This window comes from Toxorhynchites rutilus, chromosome 1 (assembly GCF_029784135.1).
Source record: "Toxorhynchites rutilus septentrionalis strain SRP chromosome 1, ASM2978413v1, whole genome shotgun sequence".
Classification (NCBI taxonomy): Eukaryota; Metazoa; Arthropoda; class Insecta; order Diptera; family Culicidae; genus Toxorhynchites; species Toxorhynchites rutilus.
The window spans coordinates 116,136,902-116,156,364 of NC_073744.1; the positions used below are offsets into that span (position 1 = coordinate 116,136,902).

The 19,463-nt window shown below is 40.2% G+C and overlaps 2 protein-coding genes across 6 annotated transcripts in view; one reads left to right on the forward strand and one right to left on the reverse strand.

Annotated features, from left to right (window-relative positions):
• Positions 1-19,463, reverse strand: part of LOC129763460 (E3 ubiquitin-protein ligase highwire) — a 154,310-nt gene that overhangs the window by 108,920 nt on the left and 25,927 nt on the right. For all 5 annotated transcript variants that reach the window (XM_055762537.1, XM_055762539.1, XM_055762538.1 and 2 more), the window contains exons 22-24: positions 16,824-18,325; positions 16,508-16,758; positions 16,315-16,447 (exon numbers count right to left, since the gene is read on the reverse strand). In XM_055762537.1, coding sequence (XP_055618512.1) covers positions 16,315-16,447; positions 16,508-16,758; positions 16,824-18,325 — 1,886 coding nt within the window. The remainder of the gene's footprint in view (positions 1-16,314; positions 16,448-16,507; positions 16,759-16,823; positions 18,326-19,463) is intronic.
• On the forward strand, positions 6,129-8,936 carry LOC129763466 (uncharacterized). Its single transcript, XM_055762555.1, has 5 exons — positions 6,129-6,701; positions 7,336-7,545; positions 7,599-7,926; positions 7,979-8,110; positions 8,169-8,936. Exons 1-5 carry the CDS (start codon positions 6,534-6,536, stop codon positions 8,666-8,668), a joined length of 1,338 nt encoding a protein of 445 aa, XP_055618530.1. The 5' UTR covers positions 6,129-6,533; the 3' UTR covers positions 8,669-8,936.

Sequence of the window (19,463 nt, forward strand, 5' to 3'; positions counted from 1 at the left end):
TCCAATCCACGGTCAGCAGAGTACTAAAACGATACTTCCTAACCATCGACCGGAAGGTGAAGAACGGCAAAAATGGATGCTCCCTCAGTGAAAAAGATCACAAGCGCGTAGTTAAGCAGTTTAGACGTGATCCGAGAAGTTCGGTCCGGGATGTCGCCAATAAGCTGAATTTGTCAAGTTCATTCGTCCAGCGGACCAAGCAGCGGGAGGGCCTGCGTACATACAAGGTTCAGAAGGCTCCTAACCGCGACGAAAGGCAAAACATGATGGGGAAGACGCGAGCCCGGAAGCTGTACACCGAAATGCTGACGAGGCCGCATTGCCTGGTAATGGACGACGAAACCTACGTCAAAGCGGACTTTCGTCAGCTGCCGGGCCTGTTGTTCTTCTCCGCAGAGGACAAATTCAGCGTTCCGGAGGAGATTCGCAAGCAGAAACTATCCTAGTTTGCCAAAAAGTACATGGTGGAAATGAACCCGCCCAACGCGCCGGAGCTTCGCCCAATAGAGAAATATTGGGCGATTATGAAGCAGGCCCTCCGGAAGAACACAAAAGTTGTCAAATCGGAGGCGGACTTCAAGAGAAAATGGATTCCTGTTAAAAAAAAACTACAACCTGACGTTGTACAGAACCTTATGGACGAGGTAAAGGGGAAGTGCGAGCATACGGGCTTGGGCTCGAAGTATGAATAAAAAGAAAATGCCAAAAGTTGTTTAATAGTTTTTATTTTACTGTCTGAAATTTTCAAAAGGATCGGTCTACTGGGCGAATTTCTACAGCGTTTTTTCCATGATGCAATTTGATGTGACACACCCTTTATCTTCTGATGATGAACGAGTAATTGTACGAACATTGCGAATGAAACCTAAAACAAACATTTCTAAATTGACTACCGAAGTAGCCAGCGCCATTGCAAGGAGTTCTGGAAGAAGTTTCTTTATACGGATGAGATGAAAACCAATCTTTTTGAATCGGAAGGAGGACAGATGGTGTGAAGGAAACCAGGATCGGTGCTCCAGATTTAGCATTTCGTTCCCACACTAAAACACGGCGGCGGCAGTCAGATGATGTATGGTACGATTGTGGCTTCTGGAACTGGAACCATGAAGTTAATCGATTCGACGATGGACAAGATGGCTTCATTGAACATCCTGAAACGTAACCTGCAGTGTCCCGTGCAGAAATTAGATCTCTTTCGTGATTACTACTTTTGACAGGATAATGACCCGAAGCAAACTGATCTCATCGTGCGGGAGTGCCTTCTCTATAATATCCCAATCACCTCCGCAATCACCGGATTTGAACACTATTAAGCATCTATGGTGGGGAATCAAGAAATGTCTGAAGAATAAAAATCCCGGGAACGAAGCAGAACTCGAAAGGACGATTAAGGAGATCTGGGAGAGCATTCCGTTTACGGTGACCAAAAATTTCGTCTCGGCGCTTGCAGACAGTGCTGGACGCCAAAGGGGGCCTTACCAAATACTAGAATATTAATTTTTGTTATCTGTTAGCATTTATGAACTGATTTCAATTTGCTTTTCAACATAAACTTGAACTGTACACTCAATTTTGCAATGTCTGAATTGAATTTTTTTTGTTAGTAGAAGTAGAAATGTGACCATTTTAATTATTTTCTTATCACTACATGAGAGTGAAAAGGATCAATTTTAGGATGAATATGAGTTGCTTTTGATTATTTACTTTTTAACCTCCAAAAACTTAAAAATAACAAACCAACACGGGGTGCATACTTAATTTTGCGATTGACTGTATACAGTCTTCGCCAAAAAAAATGCCGGACAGACTAAAATCAATTAAATGCAAACAAATAGTACACTTCATTAAAACGTTGGCAACAAACATCCAAATGGTTATTTTGTCCGTTTAGAGTACGATGCACTGCTTGCCGAAAGAAAACAACTTGTTTAGTTGATCTACCCGAAGCGCTCATTCGAAGCTTGCCCAAAAGTTCTGCACAGTCAAGATTGTTGCTAAGAAGGTAAAAAATCAGCAGTCTCTGGAGAAACTCAAGTCGTTTTTGCAGTCTCGGTAAATGGATCAGTGCGTTGCGTTCTTCATATGAGGTCGGATGCTGGTCGCTGCACCACGGAAGATGTCGGAGAGTATATCAGACGAAACTTTTCTGCACGCGTTCCAGGCGAGCGATGTGAACAGCATGATATGGGGCCCAAACAGTACCACCGTATTCCAATATACTGCGTACGAGAGACACATATAACGCTTTGAGACAATAGACATCTCTAAATTCCTGAATGTGGCGTCAAATGAATCCGAGAAGGGTAAAAGCCTTAGCGGTAACCGTTGCACCATGCCAATTATTGAGCACCAGTCCAGCAGAGCGTCTGCATCCATTTGAAAAGCACAACAGTCCATAAATGATGTTACTACTCGCAACAATTTCAGGTCATCTGCATATATCAACTCAGGCGATTTAGCGTAAATATCGTAAATATCGTAAAAATCGTGAATGAAGAGTACGGATAGAAGTGGACCTAAGTGACTGCCATGCGGCACGCCACGGGTAACAGAAGAGGGCAATGAAACTGACAAACCGAGCGTGCAAATGGCTCCATGTGCAAGAATGGGCCATGTTTCTTCGTTTTGCATCAGTGATTCAGGACCAGTGTTTGCCGAATAACTCAATTTCGTTTGTTTAAATATGATCTTGCCGACGTTATTTGCACCCGTGATACTTGTTTATTGTTATATGCTACGAATAATGACACAAACTCGGCAGAACTCGGCTTCGATTCGCACTTCATGATACACACACATACCAACCAAAACGTCATGATCGCTTTCGGTGCTGAGAGTTTATATTCTTCTTTGCGTCTTCACTCGCTACATATCGAACCTTCCCAAGCATCATGAAGCAGTAGAATCATACGGACTAGGCGATTCATACTCTGTTACCAGAACTGAATCTGACACATATATACCAGTAAATGTTACCTAGATGAGTGAACAGCTAGCTAGACACTCAGGGAAGGGTGGTCAGATTATACACTCGACAGGAAAATTAGAGGAACAGATTGCGTAGTCAGAAATTTGAAGTGATTTTTGACATGCTGTAACTTCGTGGAAAAACAACGCATATCGATGGGATGCACATCATTTTGACAACAACTACAACTTTCAGGTACTAGAATATTTTACGTACATGTTTTTATCTAGGTGTGTGTAACTGTAATGAGCAACAATATCGCGAAGAAATAGAAAATCGATTTTCTTTGTTATTTCAAGAATATTCTGGACTAACACTATTTTTTGCTAACCAACTCAACAGCAAATCCAATTAACCTTATGAACCAGCTTTTATTTGGTTCCAAGAACGTTCCTGTAGGACAGAGATATTTCAGTTTGAAAAGTACCTATTTCTTGATGATGAATAATTCAGTAAAAAACCATCGCACCGCAAATCGAATGACAGTTTTGGAAACTCCAATAAATTCTACACAAGGATAATTTGTAACTTTGACGAAAAAAAATATTTATTTTTTTTGCATCGATTTCAAAAAAGACCTACAAAAAGTAAAAACAAAAAGAAAAAAAGCACTAGGCAGACAATCGGTTCTCCCCGTCCGGGATATCTTAGGTAGTCGCGATCCTGATCTTCTGCTTCATCTATACCTCTTCCTCAGAAACGCCGATGTCAACGTTTAATTTCTTTCTTTCTTTGTTTTTAAGAGGCGTCAACGTTTAATGATGTTTCCTCCGTTGTATTCCTGTATCATATCCCTCCTATCCGATCGAGCCAAGAGCCAAAGGTTGTCTATTCTACCCTGGATTCCTTGAGAGAGATGCACCACGATTGATATGAGGTACAGACTAGGGGGGCGTCGCTGATTAATGATCAGTTGCACTCCAATAGGAAGTATCCCGTGTCGGCCACACATACAGAGTACTGGAGACTGCAACATCCCAATTATGAGAATCTTTGTAATACTAACCTCGAGTCTACTCGCGGTTGGCTCGAGGTCAGTTACATATTACTAACATAGTCGTAAGACAAAAATTGTCAAAATATTGAACTCCCGGCCCCGTCAGGCTAACACCATATGTGCCCTAATAAAATATATATTTTGGAAAAAAAAATCGAGTTACAGAACATCGAGTAAGGGAGAGTTGACTGTATTTTTATTTTCTTATTTCGTAACTGTTAAGGTGGGACCAGAATGCCACGCTATGCGTCGCGTTGCGACAACTGTGCTTTGACACTTCATTTTAAATATGTGTGTTAGTCGAACACAATAATGCGTTGCGTCATTAGCTTCGTTGTACTAAACGTTAACATTTGTTTTAAACTGCTTGCGCCGAATACGCGATGACAGTGGCATGGTGTCGACGTCTCGAGGCAGTTTCAAATTAGGGCCATAGGTATGGGTCCCAAACTCGTTAGTGTAATCTCTATCAGATTAGAAGACACGAAGCCTGTTTTTAAATTTTAAAATTTGAAGGAAAATTTTCACATCATGTTATTTGATTACTTGAAACACGTGTTTCTGACTTTCATTCAACCATATGGCTAAACAATTCCAACATTGTTGCTGCATTTTTTCATCATAATATAGAGTTGTCTTCATAAACAATTTTCGTATGAGCAAGCAAACAATTTGTCATGACAATTGTCATGCGTAAATGCGAAAACAGAATAGAAACATACGGTATGAGGCATGATGTCGACGCCAACTTCTCTCAGTTTCTATTCTGTTTTCGCATTTTCGCATGACAATTGTCATGACAAATGGTTTGCTTGCGTATGAGACTTCTTCACCACCTGCGAACAAAAATGTTTTTCATTTAAATGAATAATACTAGTTTGATAGGGAAAAGGTAATTTTCATTGTTCATTCCGACTGAAAATCAGCTCTTCTTTCACGCTCCACTAAACTAGTAAACGAACCTCAATGCCGCCAGCGCGGACATGTCAATGTGTTTTTAAAAACATTCAACTAATCCGTGGACACAACAAGAAAAATATTTTCATACGAATTTTATTTTGTTTTTGTTTACATGAAAAGTGGAGATGCGAATGCTAGATTGTGACTTCAAATCAACAGATTGCGTCGGGCGAATGTTTTTGTACAAAACGCAAACAATGACAGCTGATGAGAAGCAACGCACAACGCGGCATTCTGTTTCCACCTTTAGTCCCAGTCAGTCAGCTCTTTCCTACCACAAAGCTCAAAGTCGGCCCCTAGGGACCGACGCGGGACTCAATGTGTTAACCAATTCCGAGATACAACTGCTTTTCCGGATTCAAAATGAATCAAGTTTTAATCAACTGTATGAAGGGAAACATAATGAAAAAGGTTGGCTTCAATTTGTAGTTGAACTTGTTAGTAATTTTTTTATTCACCTAACCCAAACAGAAACAAAAAAATTAATATAAGCTATGTTCCTGAGTTCTTTATTGTGCTTCGATATAACGTAGAATTCGATACAATGTACAATTTTGAAAGCGTTATATCGAAATTCCCAAAAAAGACTAGCTAATTGTCCTTCATTCAATATGTCGATCATCTGAATCGGTCCAGCAGATCAAAAGTTATGATTAAAAAAAATGCATTTTTGCTGTTCGGAATTTGAGACAAAACGATATCGGAACCCGACATCACAAACGGTTACACTCTACCTAAAATGTTTTGGCATAGTAACTCAGCATTCAAACTCAGTGTAGTAATCATTATTCGTGCACTCAAAAAATTAAAAACACATCTTCAAATACATTAAGCAATAACCATAATACCCGAATACTTCAGTTTATTCGTAACATCCTACGATAATTCACGAAAACTCATTATTTTCCGACCTTCCACACAGGGGTCCGATGTGCCGATTGAAAAATACTCACAGAAAAAATGAATGTTGTCATCCAACTAAGGAAAAATTCCTTTCCGAGCTACTGTAATCATCAAATCTGCCGACAAAGATTATTGACGATGCCTTGGAATTGGATGATTATCAACCGATCGAAACCGCCGTGTTTCTAGTCCCTTGTATTCGCGCTTTCTTGTTGTGCGACAACGTTTTGTAACGATCGTAAGGTTTACCTTTTCTTACTGCAATCATTGCAACGGTCGCTTCCATCAGAATATATCTTTCAGATCTTCATAAGGCCATAAAATTTCCATAATAAAAGAAAAACTGAAAAGGTGTCGTCACAGAGTTTCACCCCACGCCACATTCAGACACATTCACTCACGAAACCGTTCCGTGCGAACGTGCGATTATTGTTTATTTATTTTTTGCGTTATCATCCATACGTTATCTCGTGGAACTCTTTACCGATACAATTTCACGGCGGTCATGTTACTCGCCATCCTACAGTACACTCGGCGGCATGAAGGTAGGAGTTAGTGTACTATCAATTGTAATGAGATCCACAATCAAGCAATACTCATCCGTGTGTTCGGTCGTGTTCTGGTGAAATGTGGACAGTAATTTTGCAGAAATTCATATAAAGTGCTGCGGTCGTGTGACATTAAATGCAAATGAAATGATGCAGAATGGGCGGAAATGTTGTGCATTGGTTCCTGGCGGTGATGTGCATCTTCCGCGTGGCTGCAGCGAATGATTTATCCGAGTTTCGCGATCCGGAAACATTGGTCAGTTGTTTCCACGACTCGGCCCCTCGATTTGGGAAAAGAATTTGCGACTGTGGATACCGAAATCAAGTATGTGAAGTACAATTTCTTGGGCTATATATTGATTTCGGTTGGTTCTAAAATACTGTACTCGTTGAATACACCCAAAACATTGTCTCACTCATTGTCGTGCGCGCTGACTCATGCAGATAAGTTGATAAGGCTCGGTGTCGTACGAAATTGAATCATTCGTTTAAGTGATGTTTACATGTGATAAGGTGGAATTGCAATAATTAGAATGCTAGGCGGCTGCGGCATATGTGTATGCGTATGTCTTTTAACACGTTGAACCCCGGCCAAAATAGGGGACCGACAGTGAGCTTTTCGTCTTTCGATAGTGAACTTTTCTAAATATCTATTTGTAGCTTGGTTGTTGTCGTTTCCAATGCCGATACTCTTCGAACGAAAATTCTACTGTCGGTCCGGTGAGGTTGGCACAACAAAGACGTAAAATTCAGTGTCAGTCTCCAGGGACCGACGCGGGGCTTAACGTGTTAAATAGAATACTGTTTCATCGTTTCCCGCTTCTGTGGGTGAAGGAAGCTTAGGCAAATATTCAAAGAAATTTTTTTTGTTTACCCAAGCCACACTATTCGCATTTGAAACCACTTACTAAATTGACAATCTTAATCACAAAAATTTTAATAACCCCTTCAAACTTCAGGCATATTTCATACCAAAGTTCGAAGGAAGCACCACAGAGATCGAAATAGCCAACTGTAAATCACTGCGGATTCCTAGAGGCGCATTTTCGAATCTATTCCAGTTGACTAAGCTGACGATTGTGAATGTGGAAAGTCTAGCGCTGGAATCAAATTCGATGGATTTCACCCGTAATGATCCTTCGGCGCGACTGAGAATCACGTTTATCAATGTGAGGTTTTATTTCCTTATAGAAGAAGTCAATTCTTAAATGCATATTTCCAGAATTTGATCGAGGAAGTACCATCGCATGTAATGAGTGGGCCTATAGCCGAGGTATCCTTCACACGATGTCGCATCGGATCCTTCCAACCATACAGTATTACAAATATCTACGAGCAGATGGAGAATTTCAACATTGTCGAATGTTTCGTCAATAGACTGGAACGCCATGCATTCAAACGATTCGATATTAGTCAAATTACCATTGAAGGCAGTGAATTTGTTTCGCCGATTCCTTCCCAGAGCTTCTACGAAGTCGATGTGCTAAACCGTTTTGTAATAGTCAACAGTACATTTCACGTACTGTTACCGAGCGCTTTCACAATGAAAAGTATGTTCGACGTGAATTATTCTACAGAAAGTATAACAATTTGTTATTGTAGATGTCACCAGTCTGGTTATAAGTAACAGTGAGTTTAAGAATATAGGAGGAGAATCATTGCACATGCAAATTCGAAACAATATTCGAATCACAGGAAACTATTTCAACATCGTCAATGACTTGACTTTTCAAGGTAAAACTTTCTATCGTGTTTATTTTTACTCTTGTAAGCTTGTTCTTCTTATTTTCAGGAATAACTCTGGACAGCTCGTATTACACCAGACACTCGGAGAAACCTGCGCTTCTGTTCCATAACAACCGAATGGGTCGCTTGGAGGGAACCAAATCTTTGTATTTTTCCGGCGAGTTTACCGTACAGTTGCGAGCAGTTTTCATCGAGCACAGTATTAGTTGCGATGAGGTGATCGCCTTGAAGCAGTCAAGTATATTTTCGAGTTACGCTGATGAAATATATTTCGATCTGTCCGATCGGCAGCGCGATTTTCGATCACTGAGCGACATTCGTAACGTTCAGTGCGCGGAAAGTCGGTTTTGGTTATACTTGATAGTGGGCTTAACAGTGACGTTCATTATCATAACGTTAATAGTCTTGCTCATATCGTTGTACTGTGTGCGAAAGAGAAGAAAGCTGCGTAAACTGGACGTTGTGATGCCTGAGCCACGAACATATCGTGAAACTCAAATAATAATGCAGATAGAGAATCATGGGCTGTTGAAAACCGACCTATAAGTATACTAATTAACGAAATTATTGTAAAATGTTCCTATGTTCCTGCTTCTGAATTGTGATGATATAATTATTAAGAGACGCGTTTATTTATTCTAAAAAATGCAATACGTTGAATGGTTCCATCTGGAAATGGTGTTAGAACATGCAAAACTATGATGACAATTATTCCACAATTTGGTTTATGATCCGCGTACAATTACGCGAACTTGAATTCATCTTTTTTCTTAGCCTGTTTAGGACTTGTAGTTACCTGCGAACACGGGGGATTCGCATAGTGTATGTTGAACGCTACATTTTTCAACATTATTCTGTTTATTGTCTATTCATCAACAGGCTGTGAAGGCCCCAATGATGTTACTTATATCTTATATCATAAGGTCGTGACATAGAAAAATCGTCACATAGTAAAACTAACATCAAAACTAAAAACCTATGGTAAATTAAACTAGTTCAGAAAAAGAAGAGCTAAACCTCCGGCGAAGAAGCGTTCGGTATAAATGGAAGTCGTACAACATGGTCACTCTGTTGAAAAATCTTTGCAAACCACTAAATCCACCAAACATGCTGTAGTTCGTACGTCGTACGGGCAATCTTAGCATCGCATTATTCCGGAGAGCTCGAGGTCGTACGTTGATATTGACGTTTTCCAAGAGAACGGGACAGTCGCTGCGTCCTTGCAAAACATCAGCTATGAACAGAGCTCTGGCTGTATCTCTACGGACCGATAAAAGTTCCAGGTTAATCAACTGACAACGACTCTCGTAACTAATCGGAAGGGGTCCGTCCACGGCAATCTGCGGAGTGCATATCTCACGAACCTTCGTTGAACAGACTCAACTCTTTCGACGCTATTGTTGTAGTGAGAAGTCCAAACTGCAGAATCATACTCTGAAACAGAAGGAGACAGAGAGCAGTAGAGGGATTGAGGGCAGTAGACGTCTGTGAAATTTTTGGCAATTCTGAAGATGAATCCAAGAATTCTGGTCGCTTTATTGACAATGAACGAGATGTGCGGTTTGAAGGATAGTTCGATTTCTGAGTCACGCAAGACATACGTATTAAATATGTTCTTTCTAGTCCGCGAGAACGAGATGACGAAGCATTTAGCGGGGTTTACATCCGTTCGGTTGAGCATACAACAATCTGCGAAAGCATCCAACTGTCTCTGAAGGAAGTGACAATCTTCAATTGAGCAAACCCGAAGGTAAATTTTCAGATCATCTGCGTATGACAGTCGTGGTCCATCAACCACCAAATTTTTAACGACGTAAATTTGGTGGTTGATGGACCACAACTTATTAAAATTATTAAAAAAAAATCTGCGGACTCAGATGGCTACCTTGTGGTATGCCAGAAGTAGCAGCAAATAGAGAGGATTGACAGTCGCCAATAACGACGGCTAGTCGGCGGCCAGTGAGGTGTGATTGGAACCATTGCAGAAGGTTGCCGTTAATCCCATGCCTGTCCAGTTTGGCAACAGCTATACGGTGGTTTAATTTATCAAAGGCCGCAGTTAAATCTGTATAAATGGCGTCCGTTAGAGCGTATTGTAACATACTTTTGTTAATGTAGTAGGTGAGACACAGGAAATTTGTGGTAGTGGAGCGACCCGTCGTGATTCCATGCTGGTCAGTGCTAATGTACGGCTTGCTGAGAGCGTTTAGCGGTTCCATGATAACGAGCTCAAACAATTTAGCCAAAGCGCAAAGCGAAGTAATGCCACGATAATTATTGACGTCCCGTCTATTTCCTTTCTTATGGACTGGGAACACGTGCGGTAGTTTACAACAGGTCGGAAAAACGCCAGTAGACACCGAAAGCTGGAATATTTGGAGCAGCGGGATCAACAAGTCATTCATGTGCGTTTTGAGAAAAGCTGATGGGATTCCGTCAGGTCCGGGATTGAACGATGCTTTGAGTTTCGAGAACGACCTAGAAATCATCTCCAAACTGTTGTCTACTCAGGGTTTGGTTAGAGAGAGGGACGTAGCTAGCAGCATGCCTGATATGATCGTCGCTCAAACTCTCATCGGCGAAAACGCTGGCAAATTTATCTGAGAAGGCAGACCGGCTTCATGGCACTGCTCGTTGACAAATTCCCAAAACTGTTTTGGATGTGATTTGGGTTTTCCTGTACACGACGCTGATAATGTAGGAAATATTGCTTCGCAACACGTTTATATTCGTGGTTGATTCGCGCATATTGACATTGGAGAATTTGTGTGCGGTGTGTGGTGAAATTTCTCAAGGTGGCCCTCTTCATTGATTTCAGTCGTCGAAGCATACAGGTCTTAGTATATTAGTATATTAGAGATTTTATTTATTTATTTATTTTATTTTTATTTATACAAATTGTCATTTCCATAAAAGTTATTCCAGAAAAGCTGGTAATTTTTGTAAGGCTTTTTGTAAGGCTAAATAAGAAATTGATAGGCATACTTTAACTTAATTGAGAAACAATGCAAGCACAGGGATCCACGCTTCCAGATCCAGGTTGTTACCAATACTATTGGTAAATGAGCTGTCGAACAAGGTATCCTGCTTTTGGTGCAAAAGAGTGGTCACATGGAGGTCTACAGTCATTAACACCAAGGTTGCAAGTCAGGAGTCAAAGGGCCTTATTCCCGTATACATTTCACGGGGAAAACGAAATGAAGAATATCCGCGATGACAACGAAACGGTGTCGACATCTGGATACGAAATTAGTTTTCTACTAAAACTCATCATCTCCTCTCTCTATATATAAAAATCTCGTGTCACGAAACGGCTCGACCGATTTTCATGAAATGATACATAAAAACTTGGTATGCATAAAAATAGGTCGTAAATTATATATGATACCGCTAGGATACCGATTACCATATATTTTATACCAATAAGGATAGTCCTATGCAGGAAAAGAAAATTTCTGAATATTTTTTTATGTATTTTTTCCTTAAATTAGGCCTAACAAATACATATAACCCCCGATTCCCTATTTTCAATCATGATTTTAGTATTGTTATATAAAAAATATTCGCATAATTCACCCGTCGTTCGTTTCTTAAACAGAATGAATTCGTGACAGGGCCATCTGCTTCATTGAACTTAATCCACACATACAAGTAACCTCAATTCGCCTAAAACCAGGCGCATTGCCGGCGAGCAGGAAACTGACGGAACACAATGAATTTAACGCTATTTGGATTGCAAAATGACAATTACGTTATTTTCATGAACCCTGGTAAAACAACGGCTGAAGAGCAAGGTATCCAATATGCATGTTGTTGAAAACATTGCTTGAATCATGATATAGGACTGCACAGCGACGCAGGAAATTGTGATTCGAAGATCGAAGAAGAAACAATAATATGGAGTTCTTCGTAGACACACACCGTTCATACGGCGCTCTTCGCCTTCTTGTTGATGCTAATAACGTTCCTACCGATCGTAGAACTACGAAAAATCCCACGGTTGCACATAATAGACAACACGGATATCGCATGAACTTTAAACAACGAGATCCCGCTACAGCTATTTTATTGATGATTGAATACGTTCACTCATACATTACATTTGAAAAAAGCAACATTAAGGTAAATGACGAATCATAAAGGATTTATAATGCAATAATTAATCACATTCATAAGGACGTAATTCGTTTCCAGGATTATACGATGGGAATGTATAAGATCTGGATAATGAATTTCGTACCCTAAAGGTAAAATTACTGCGTAAGGTAATCATAGTTTCAGGAAGCGAGCATGTGCAGGATTGGTGGACAAAAATGTGATGTCTAAAAAGAATTGATGGTTTGATGTCTAAAAAAATTTGACGCACGCATTTTCGGCGCTTCGATGCCTCGTTTGTATCGTTCTCATTACGCCTAACTCCTCGGCATTTTTTCTCTGAATATAATCAGAACAAAGATAAGCTTCGAAATCGGCTCAGCAACGACACGATGAACTCTATTTTGAGACCAAAAGATTTGATTAAAAATACACTCTGCCCAACTTCTATAAGACCAAAATTCTTCAATTTATATTCTAGTGTATAGGTATTGGTGACTACCATACACTGCATGATTTTCATATGTGTGTGTGTGCAAGAACTGAGCGTGAACGAATGTTTTTGTATTTTTCAAGTGTCAAGTTTCTATAAGAACAATTACATTTTCCGTTGTTTTAGTTGTTTTTATCAATAAATCTGGAGAATGCCGAAGGGAAAAGTGCTCACGGAGAGAGAAGAAAGACAAATCGAGGCATTTCACCAACAAAATGTTTGGTATCAGAGAAATTGCTCGTCGGATTGGACGATCGCATCAAGTAGTGTTCAATTGTTTGGTAAATCCTTAAGGATACGGTAAGAAGAAGAGAGCTCCACGTAAATCGAAGCTCTCTGGTCGGGATAAGCGGGAAATAGCTAGAACAGCTTATAGCGAATTCGTTTTTGTTCAGTTTCAACCTCAGTGCCGCACTAACTGCTGTCAAAACGTTTTTTTATTCAATCAGTTTCGCACTCAGTGTCGCACTGGTTCGCCCCGAAAGCTGTTAGTTTCGCACTGAGATGTTTCACGGGTTGGCACTCGGGTTCACCAATACAACTATACCGAACTGTCTAGTTCCGAGTATATTTTGGAAAATCTAAAAATAAAAACTATGAAGATGAAAAACCTGCTGCTTTTGCTTTTGTATTATTGGAATCGTAATCCAATTCGGATTCTGATTTTGAAAGTATATTCGAGCAGACGGCATTAAGCTACGTGTGCTTTCATTGGGAGGCGAAAATAATGATGGATATTGGAATAAACCTGCTTTCAAAATCAAAATTATGAATGAAAATTTACTTTAACGTATCGAATATTTATTTCATGTGATGAAATAAGAGGTTTTTTTTCGATATCACAGAAACATATTGAACGAAAACTGTGGCTAATGATGATTTTATATTATAATAGTAATTATTTGTGGAAAAACCAGGAAATGCATCGACAAATGGTTAAGTAAGTGTCAGAACTACATGTTTTAAGTAATAAAACAATATGAAGTGAAAACATTCATTCAAACTTTTATATTTTTACACTGCACTTGGCCCTGCTGATCTGATAGAGAATAATTTACCTCCCAAGCATTAATATCGCCATTAGACGTCGACACTGTACATTTATCGTCGCGAATATAAACAAATCAGACTATATAACGCACACCAACAAAACACCGCATTCGTGAAACTGAAAACGTTTTTTTATTACAGAGTCAGTTTGGCACTGACTCAGTTTTAAAAACGAATTCGCTATTAGAAAACCTCAAAATCGCTTATGCAAAAAAAGTAATTTTTCAATTTACTTTTCAATGTTACTCGGGTGACAATTCGTCAAGTTTTGGTAAGAAAATCCCCACATAAAGAGGGCTTAAAAGGTTAAAGCTCCTCGCCTTACACCATCTCACATCGGAAAACGTTTGAGTTTTGTCAAAGCTCACATGAACCGACAGTGGGGCATGGTATGTTATGACAAATAATGTTTCCAAAAGAATACATTTCGCTAAATACCATAACCAAAAGATCTTCAATGTATTTTCACTGACGAAAAAAAGTTCAATTTGGATGGTCCTGATGGTTGATACTGGCGTGATTTACGGAAGTAGGAACAGCATTTTTCAACCAGAAATTTTGGTGGATGCTCGTGAATGGTTTGGGAGGGATTTTGTGCAACTGAGCAGCTCAAGATATCATTCTCATCATTCAAGGATTACATGCATGTTCTGGAATCCTCTCTCCTACCGTTTTTGTGTGGATATCGTCACAAAAAATTCACATCCCAGCAAAACAATGCTACTATTCATACCAGCAAGGAAACTAAGCAATGAACTAGGGACAATAAACTAAACTTTTTGGAGTGGCCGGCTCGCTCTCCAGACTTGAATCCTGTTGAAAAACTTAGGGGGATCCTTGTACGCAGAATTTACATTGGGGGAAAGTGGTACACCAAGATCGAAGAGCTCAAGGTCGCAATTTCAGAAACATGGAAAAATATCGAGAAATCCTTTCAGCAGAATTTGGTAAATAGTTTTCCAAAACGAATTTTCCGGGTTATCAGCCGAAATCGCAAGGTTGTCAATTATTGACATGTAAATCAGCAGATCGTTTGGAGTTTTTCATTTATAATACTTATGAATTTTGAAATGGTCTTATAGAACTTGGGCAGCTGAAATTATCATATTTAAGCACAATACATAAACAAACAACTCTTTTGAACGAAATTAACGTTAAAAATACTTTATTCTAAGCATTCAACAATGTGTGAATGTATCTTGTTGAAATTCTAACTGTTCGTGTTGCAGCGAATTAGAATCAGGGTGGTCTTATAGAAGTTGGACAGAGTGTAGCAGAATAAAATGCGTTCTCCCAGTAGTAAGCGCCACCCAATAAGTCAGGTTTGTGAGAGCAATTGATGACAAGCATCAAAGTGAAAGTGTTAAATAACTACCAAGTAAAAACTGGGGTTCGGTTTAGGACCACCTTTTCTAGATCGGTTCAGGACTACCCCGACTGAATATACAGAAATCTACGTTCATCTTTTGTTGACAAATCATAGGACAAAGTTCGTCGCGATTGGATTTCTAATCGCGAAGGGGGTGGGGGTCTGGGTGGGTGGCTGGGTGAACTCCTCTGGGACCGATCGGATCGGCGAAAAAACGTACGCGCGGCAAATAACGGAATATATCGGAATGATGATAAGAGATAAGAGATAAGAGAAGTTTTCTTAGCGACCTTCTCAGGTTTCTTAAGGTTAACTCCCCGATGTCGTGATCTGATTTTTATGAATCGCACGAGTGATGACTATATCGCCGGAATAATCGTTTCTAGAGGAGTTTTCTCGGTGACCTACTCAGGTTTTCCAAAGATAACTTCGTCGTCGCGATTGGAGTTAGATGATGCGCGATGAATAACGAAATCTATTACCTGTTCGATTGATTTCAGAGGAAACTTCTCGGTTACCTTATTAGATTTCCGTAAAAAAAAATCGATAAAAATACGCACGAATCACAATAGAGTATATAGTCGGCCCAGTTAATTGTACAAGTTTAACTTCTCAGGTTACCGCAAAAATAATCTCTGTCGTGCGACAGAAAAGATTTTCGGATTTTCGTCTCGTCGAGTGATAGCTCGCCTTTACATAATAACATCACTTACCTCAGTGAATCCTGATTCTTACCTCTCCTCACAAACAACTATTCCTTCCATGATAATCGCGAGGGAATCACGCAATAGAGGTGACTCTTCTGGTCACAAATATCATACCAACACTCCTTCCCTTCCCCTGGAACGTGGCCGGCGTGGTTATTGGCTATTTAAAGCTGGAATCACCGAAACTTGCACAATGAGAATGACTTGTTAATTCCAAGTGTGATTCGGTGTGTTCTTTGTGTAATTTTGCTGGCTCAGGTCAATCATGCAGAAATGTACAGTCTACCCAAGTTCAAACTCAAGCTCAGCATTGCTTTGATAACTGTTTCTCTCAGCGAATTAAATTAATGTTTTTGAAAAATGGGTGCTCGTTATTTTCAATGCATACAGGAAAATATAGAAAAATATATATAATCCTTCATTTGTGTTCCGTTGTTCAATGCAATGTGATTCTTAAAAAAAAAAGTCAAGTACTCACGTGATCGGCAAATTTGACTCCAGCGCATTGTTGATAGTCAACACAGAATCGGATACCATCAATCCTTTCGATAGCAGCGGTATGTGCTTTTTCAAAGTCTCCTCAGTGTTTGCAATGTTTTCGGTAACATCATCTGAAGGAAAAATTAATAATGAAGCAAAATGATCCAATGAGAAACACCGAACACACATACCAGAAAATATGAGATCTTTCTTCAGCAAATTCGCACTGCATAGCCCCCCGAGATAGGACAACTCATATTCCAGATGTATCAACGAGGTGCTAGGATACTTGGTCAAGTTTCGGTTGTCGTATCCGATGATTAGACCCTTGAAACCATATTTGTTTCCTTTCTGCTCCCGAACGTACATTGAGGCCGTCTCGAGAGATATCTCCAGCTTGTTGCCCGGTAAGACGATCGAGTTATTACACCAGTTTTGAGGTCTAAAAGCAGAATAGGAAATGTAACGATTCTCATGTAATTTTATCATTGTTTCACAGTTTCTTACGTGTTAAACTTTTTGACGTTTATCCAATCAATTTCCGACTGCTCTTCTCTGATTGTATTGATAGGCTTCACATTGCTGTCAAGTTTAACTTCTTTGCTCTTGCGGGTGTTGGGCTTGGGCGTACAATTATCGTTAACGAACGCGTGATCCATTTTGTAGACATCCGGATTGCGAGGAATTTTCAGGAAAACAATATCCTCGGGTTGAACCGTGCCACACTGCGGGTCGAACTCAATCGTCATCCAACGTACACTGGGCGGGAACTCAATACGATAGTTGGCAACCGTGCTCGATTTGTACGGATGATCACTCTCCACTATGCAGTAGTAATGACTAGTTGTACACAAATCGTTCTGCTCAGTGCTGGTGCTTTTCCGCAATTTTTCACTCATGTCGTGTTTAACCAAATCGTACAACTTAAAATTGTTTATCTGATTCAAGGCTGACACGTGGGGAAGAATGGCACGAATAAGTCCCAGGACCTCAACGGAACTTTTCAGGTTGCTGCAAACCAGTGGTCCGATATGAGCAAAAGTTAGCGGTAGCAGCATCGTGAACAAACATGAGTCCTCTGCCGAAAATAACTGAATGATTCGTTCCTGATTCAGCTGATGGTTGAATTCATCCACGTCACTTCCAGCATCGTTCATGATCGAGAAATTATCCGCTTTGCTCTGCATTCCCAAACCTGAAGTATTCCCGTTGGAAATCGAATCTAGCTTGTTATTTCTATCATCAATGTAATCATTAGGAGTAATTTCCTCGGCTCCAATATCAATTTCAATATCGAAATCAATTGAGTTCCTGGACTTTTTATCAAACTTCAACGTTTCAATTATGCCCTTCGAAAAACTTTCAATGCGTTTCGTAATATCTTTCGCGGTAGAAGAATTATGATCGAAGCTGCTGCTCGTAACGTTGTTCACGTTCGCGATATCCGAGTTATTGATCCAAGCGATATCCAGATGCTCCTCTATGGGCGTTATGTTGTGCTCGGAATCTACCGTATGTGTATTGTGGGAAGAATTCGAACTCTTATCGCTCGACGAAGACGAGAATGCGACGGCATTCCTGGCGTGAATTAGCAGATCCTTGCACCTTGATGTGATATCGGTGGATATTTGCAATGCAATATCACGAGCGTGAGATTCTTTGCTGTATTTGCCCGAGTGGCTCTCGTTGATTGACGGTATGCTATAGTACAAAACACATGGAATCTGCCCTCTGGCAGGGGTTGTGCCATTGAAGCTCAAATCGCATGGGTAGAATTTGAAGGTAACGCCACAAGGGCCGCGAATAGCCGCGAAGCCACCGTCCCCGGAACACGTTCGTGCTCCCTGCGAGCATAGGCGCAATGCGTAACGAACATTCTCCTTGATGCTTATGGCTCGATCGAATTTGATTTCCGTCATTAAATTTTTAACCATGCTCTGGTCGTACGCTCCGACAACAGACTCGATGACTTCCCATTTGTGTTGTAGTTGGCTTTTCGATTCCATGCTCTGAGAAGTAAAAAAGGGTTTATTTGGGGGATGCTGGGTAACGTTTGCATTAAAAAATAGACAATTTTTGGATGGCGATAAAAAACAACAAAAGATAATTTAATGGGACAAATTTCCCATAAAACATAATTTTATTGACCGTGTCGGATGGCCTCACGGAAATTGAACGGAACTTTTGTGATTACTGTCGAAAACATACTTGTTGGCATGTTTCTCAGTTTTTCTTAGTTCTTCCACCGTTTTCGCCACGAAATTGTTGGAGTAGATCCTCCGCTTCGAGTTTTCTCGAAAAAAATTCGAGTTTTCTCGAAAAGAAATTCTCGATAGGACACAGCTGGGGAACGTATGGAGGGTTGGCGGATCTCGAAACAATATCTATTTTTAAGCGGTTTATCTCCTCCAGTGACTTTTTCGCGTATTACACGGAGGTCAGGTCCGGCCAAAACACCACACCCTCGTCCGGATGATATTTTTGGATGAAGAAGGCAACTTCTGGCAAGAACTTTGTGCTGAAAATCCGCATGATGCTGTCCATCTCCGTTAGGTATTTTTTCACTGTCTGGCTCGTTGCTTAGAAATTCCGGCCCAAAGTCCGTAACGATGTAGTCCATTTTCCTACTGTCTTCTGCTTTAGTATTAGCTCAAAAAAACTGGCAACACTGTTGTGTTATTGAGTCCACCATTCCACCGTAATTTTTCGTTTACAATCCCTCAACGTCCATTCCAAACAACTTGAATAAACCGCCCAACTGCGAATTCTCGATATTCCGGTCAGGTAGAATAAGCGAAAATATATTTTTCGGAGCTGACTAGAGTGTGGTCGAAATAGACTCATCACCCATCACCATTGCCCCATTTTAAAAGCCTTTCACTTGCTTTTCTCCACCTATAGTGTTTTTGCAACCCTTTTGCGCCACCAACCGCAATATTAACATCAGCTCATCACCCGTTCATCAATTCAGTGCGTTTGATCAGCATCTATAAAGATAGTCTTTCTAACTCACCTGTATCAAACCGATAGTATATTTATCCCGCTGTTGTCCATCTTCTCACTCCAGAATCCGAAAACACATGTAAGCAACAGTACATATCATATCATCATCTGAGGTTTGATGGCGAACGGGGCAATTATGGAGAG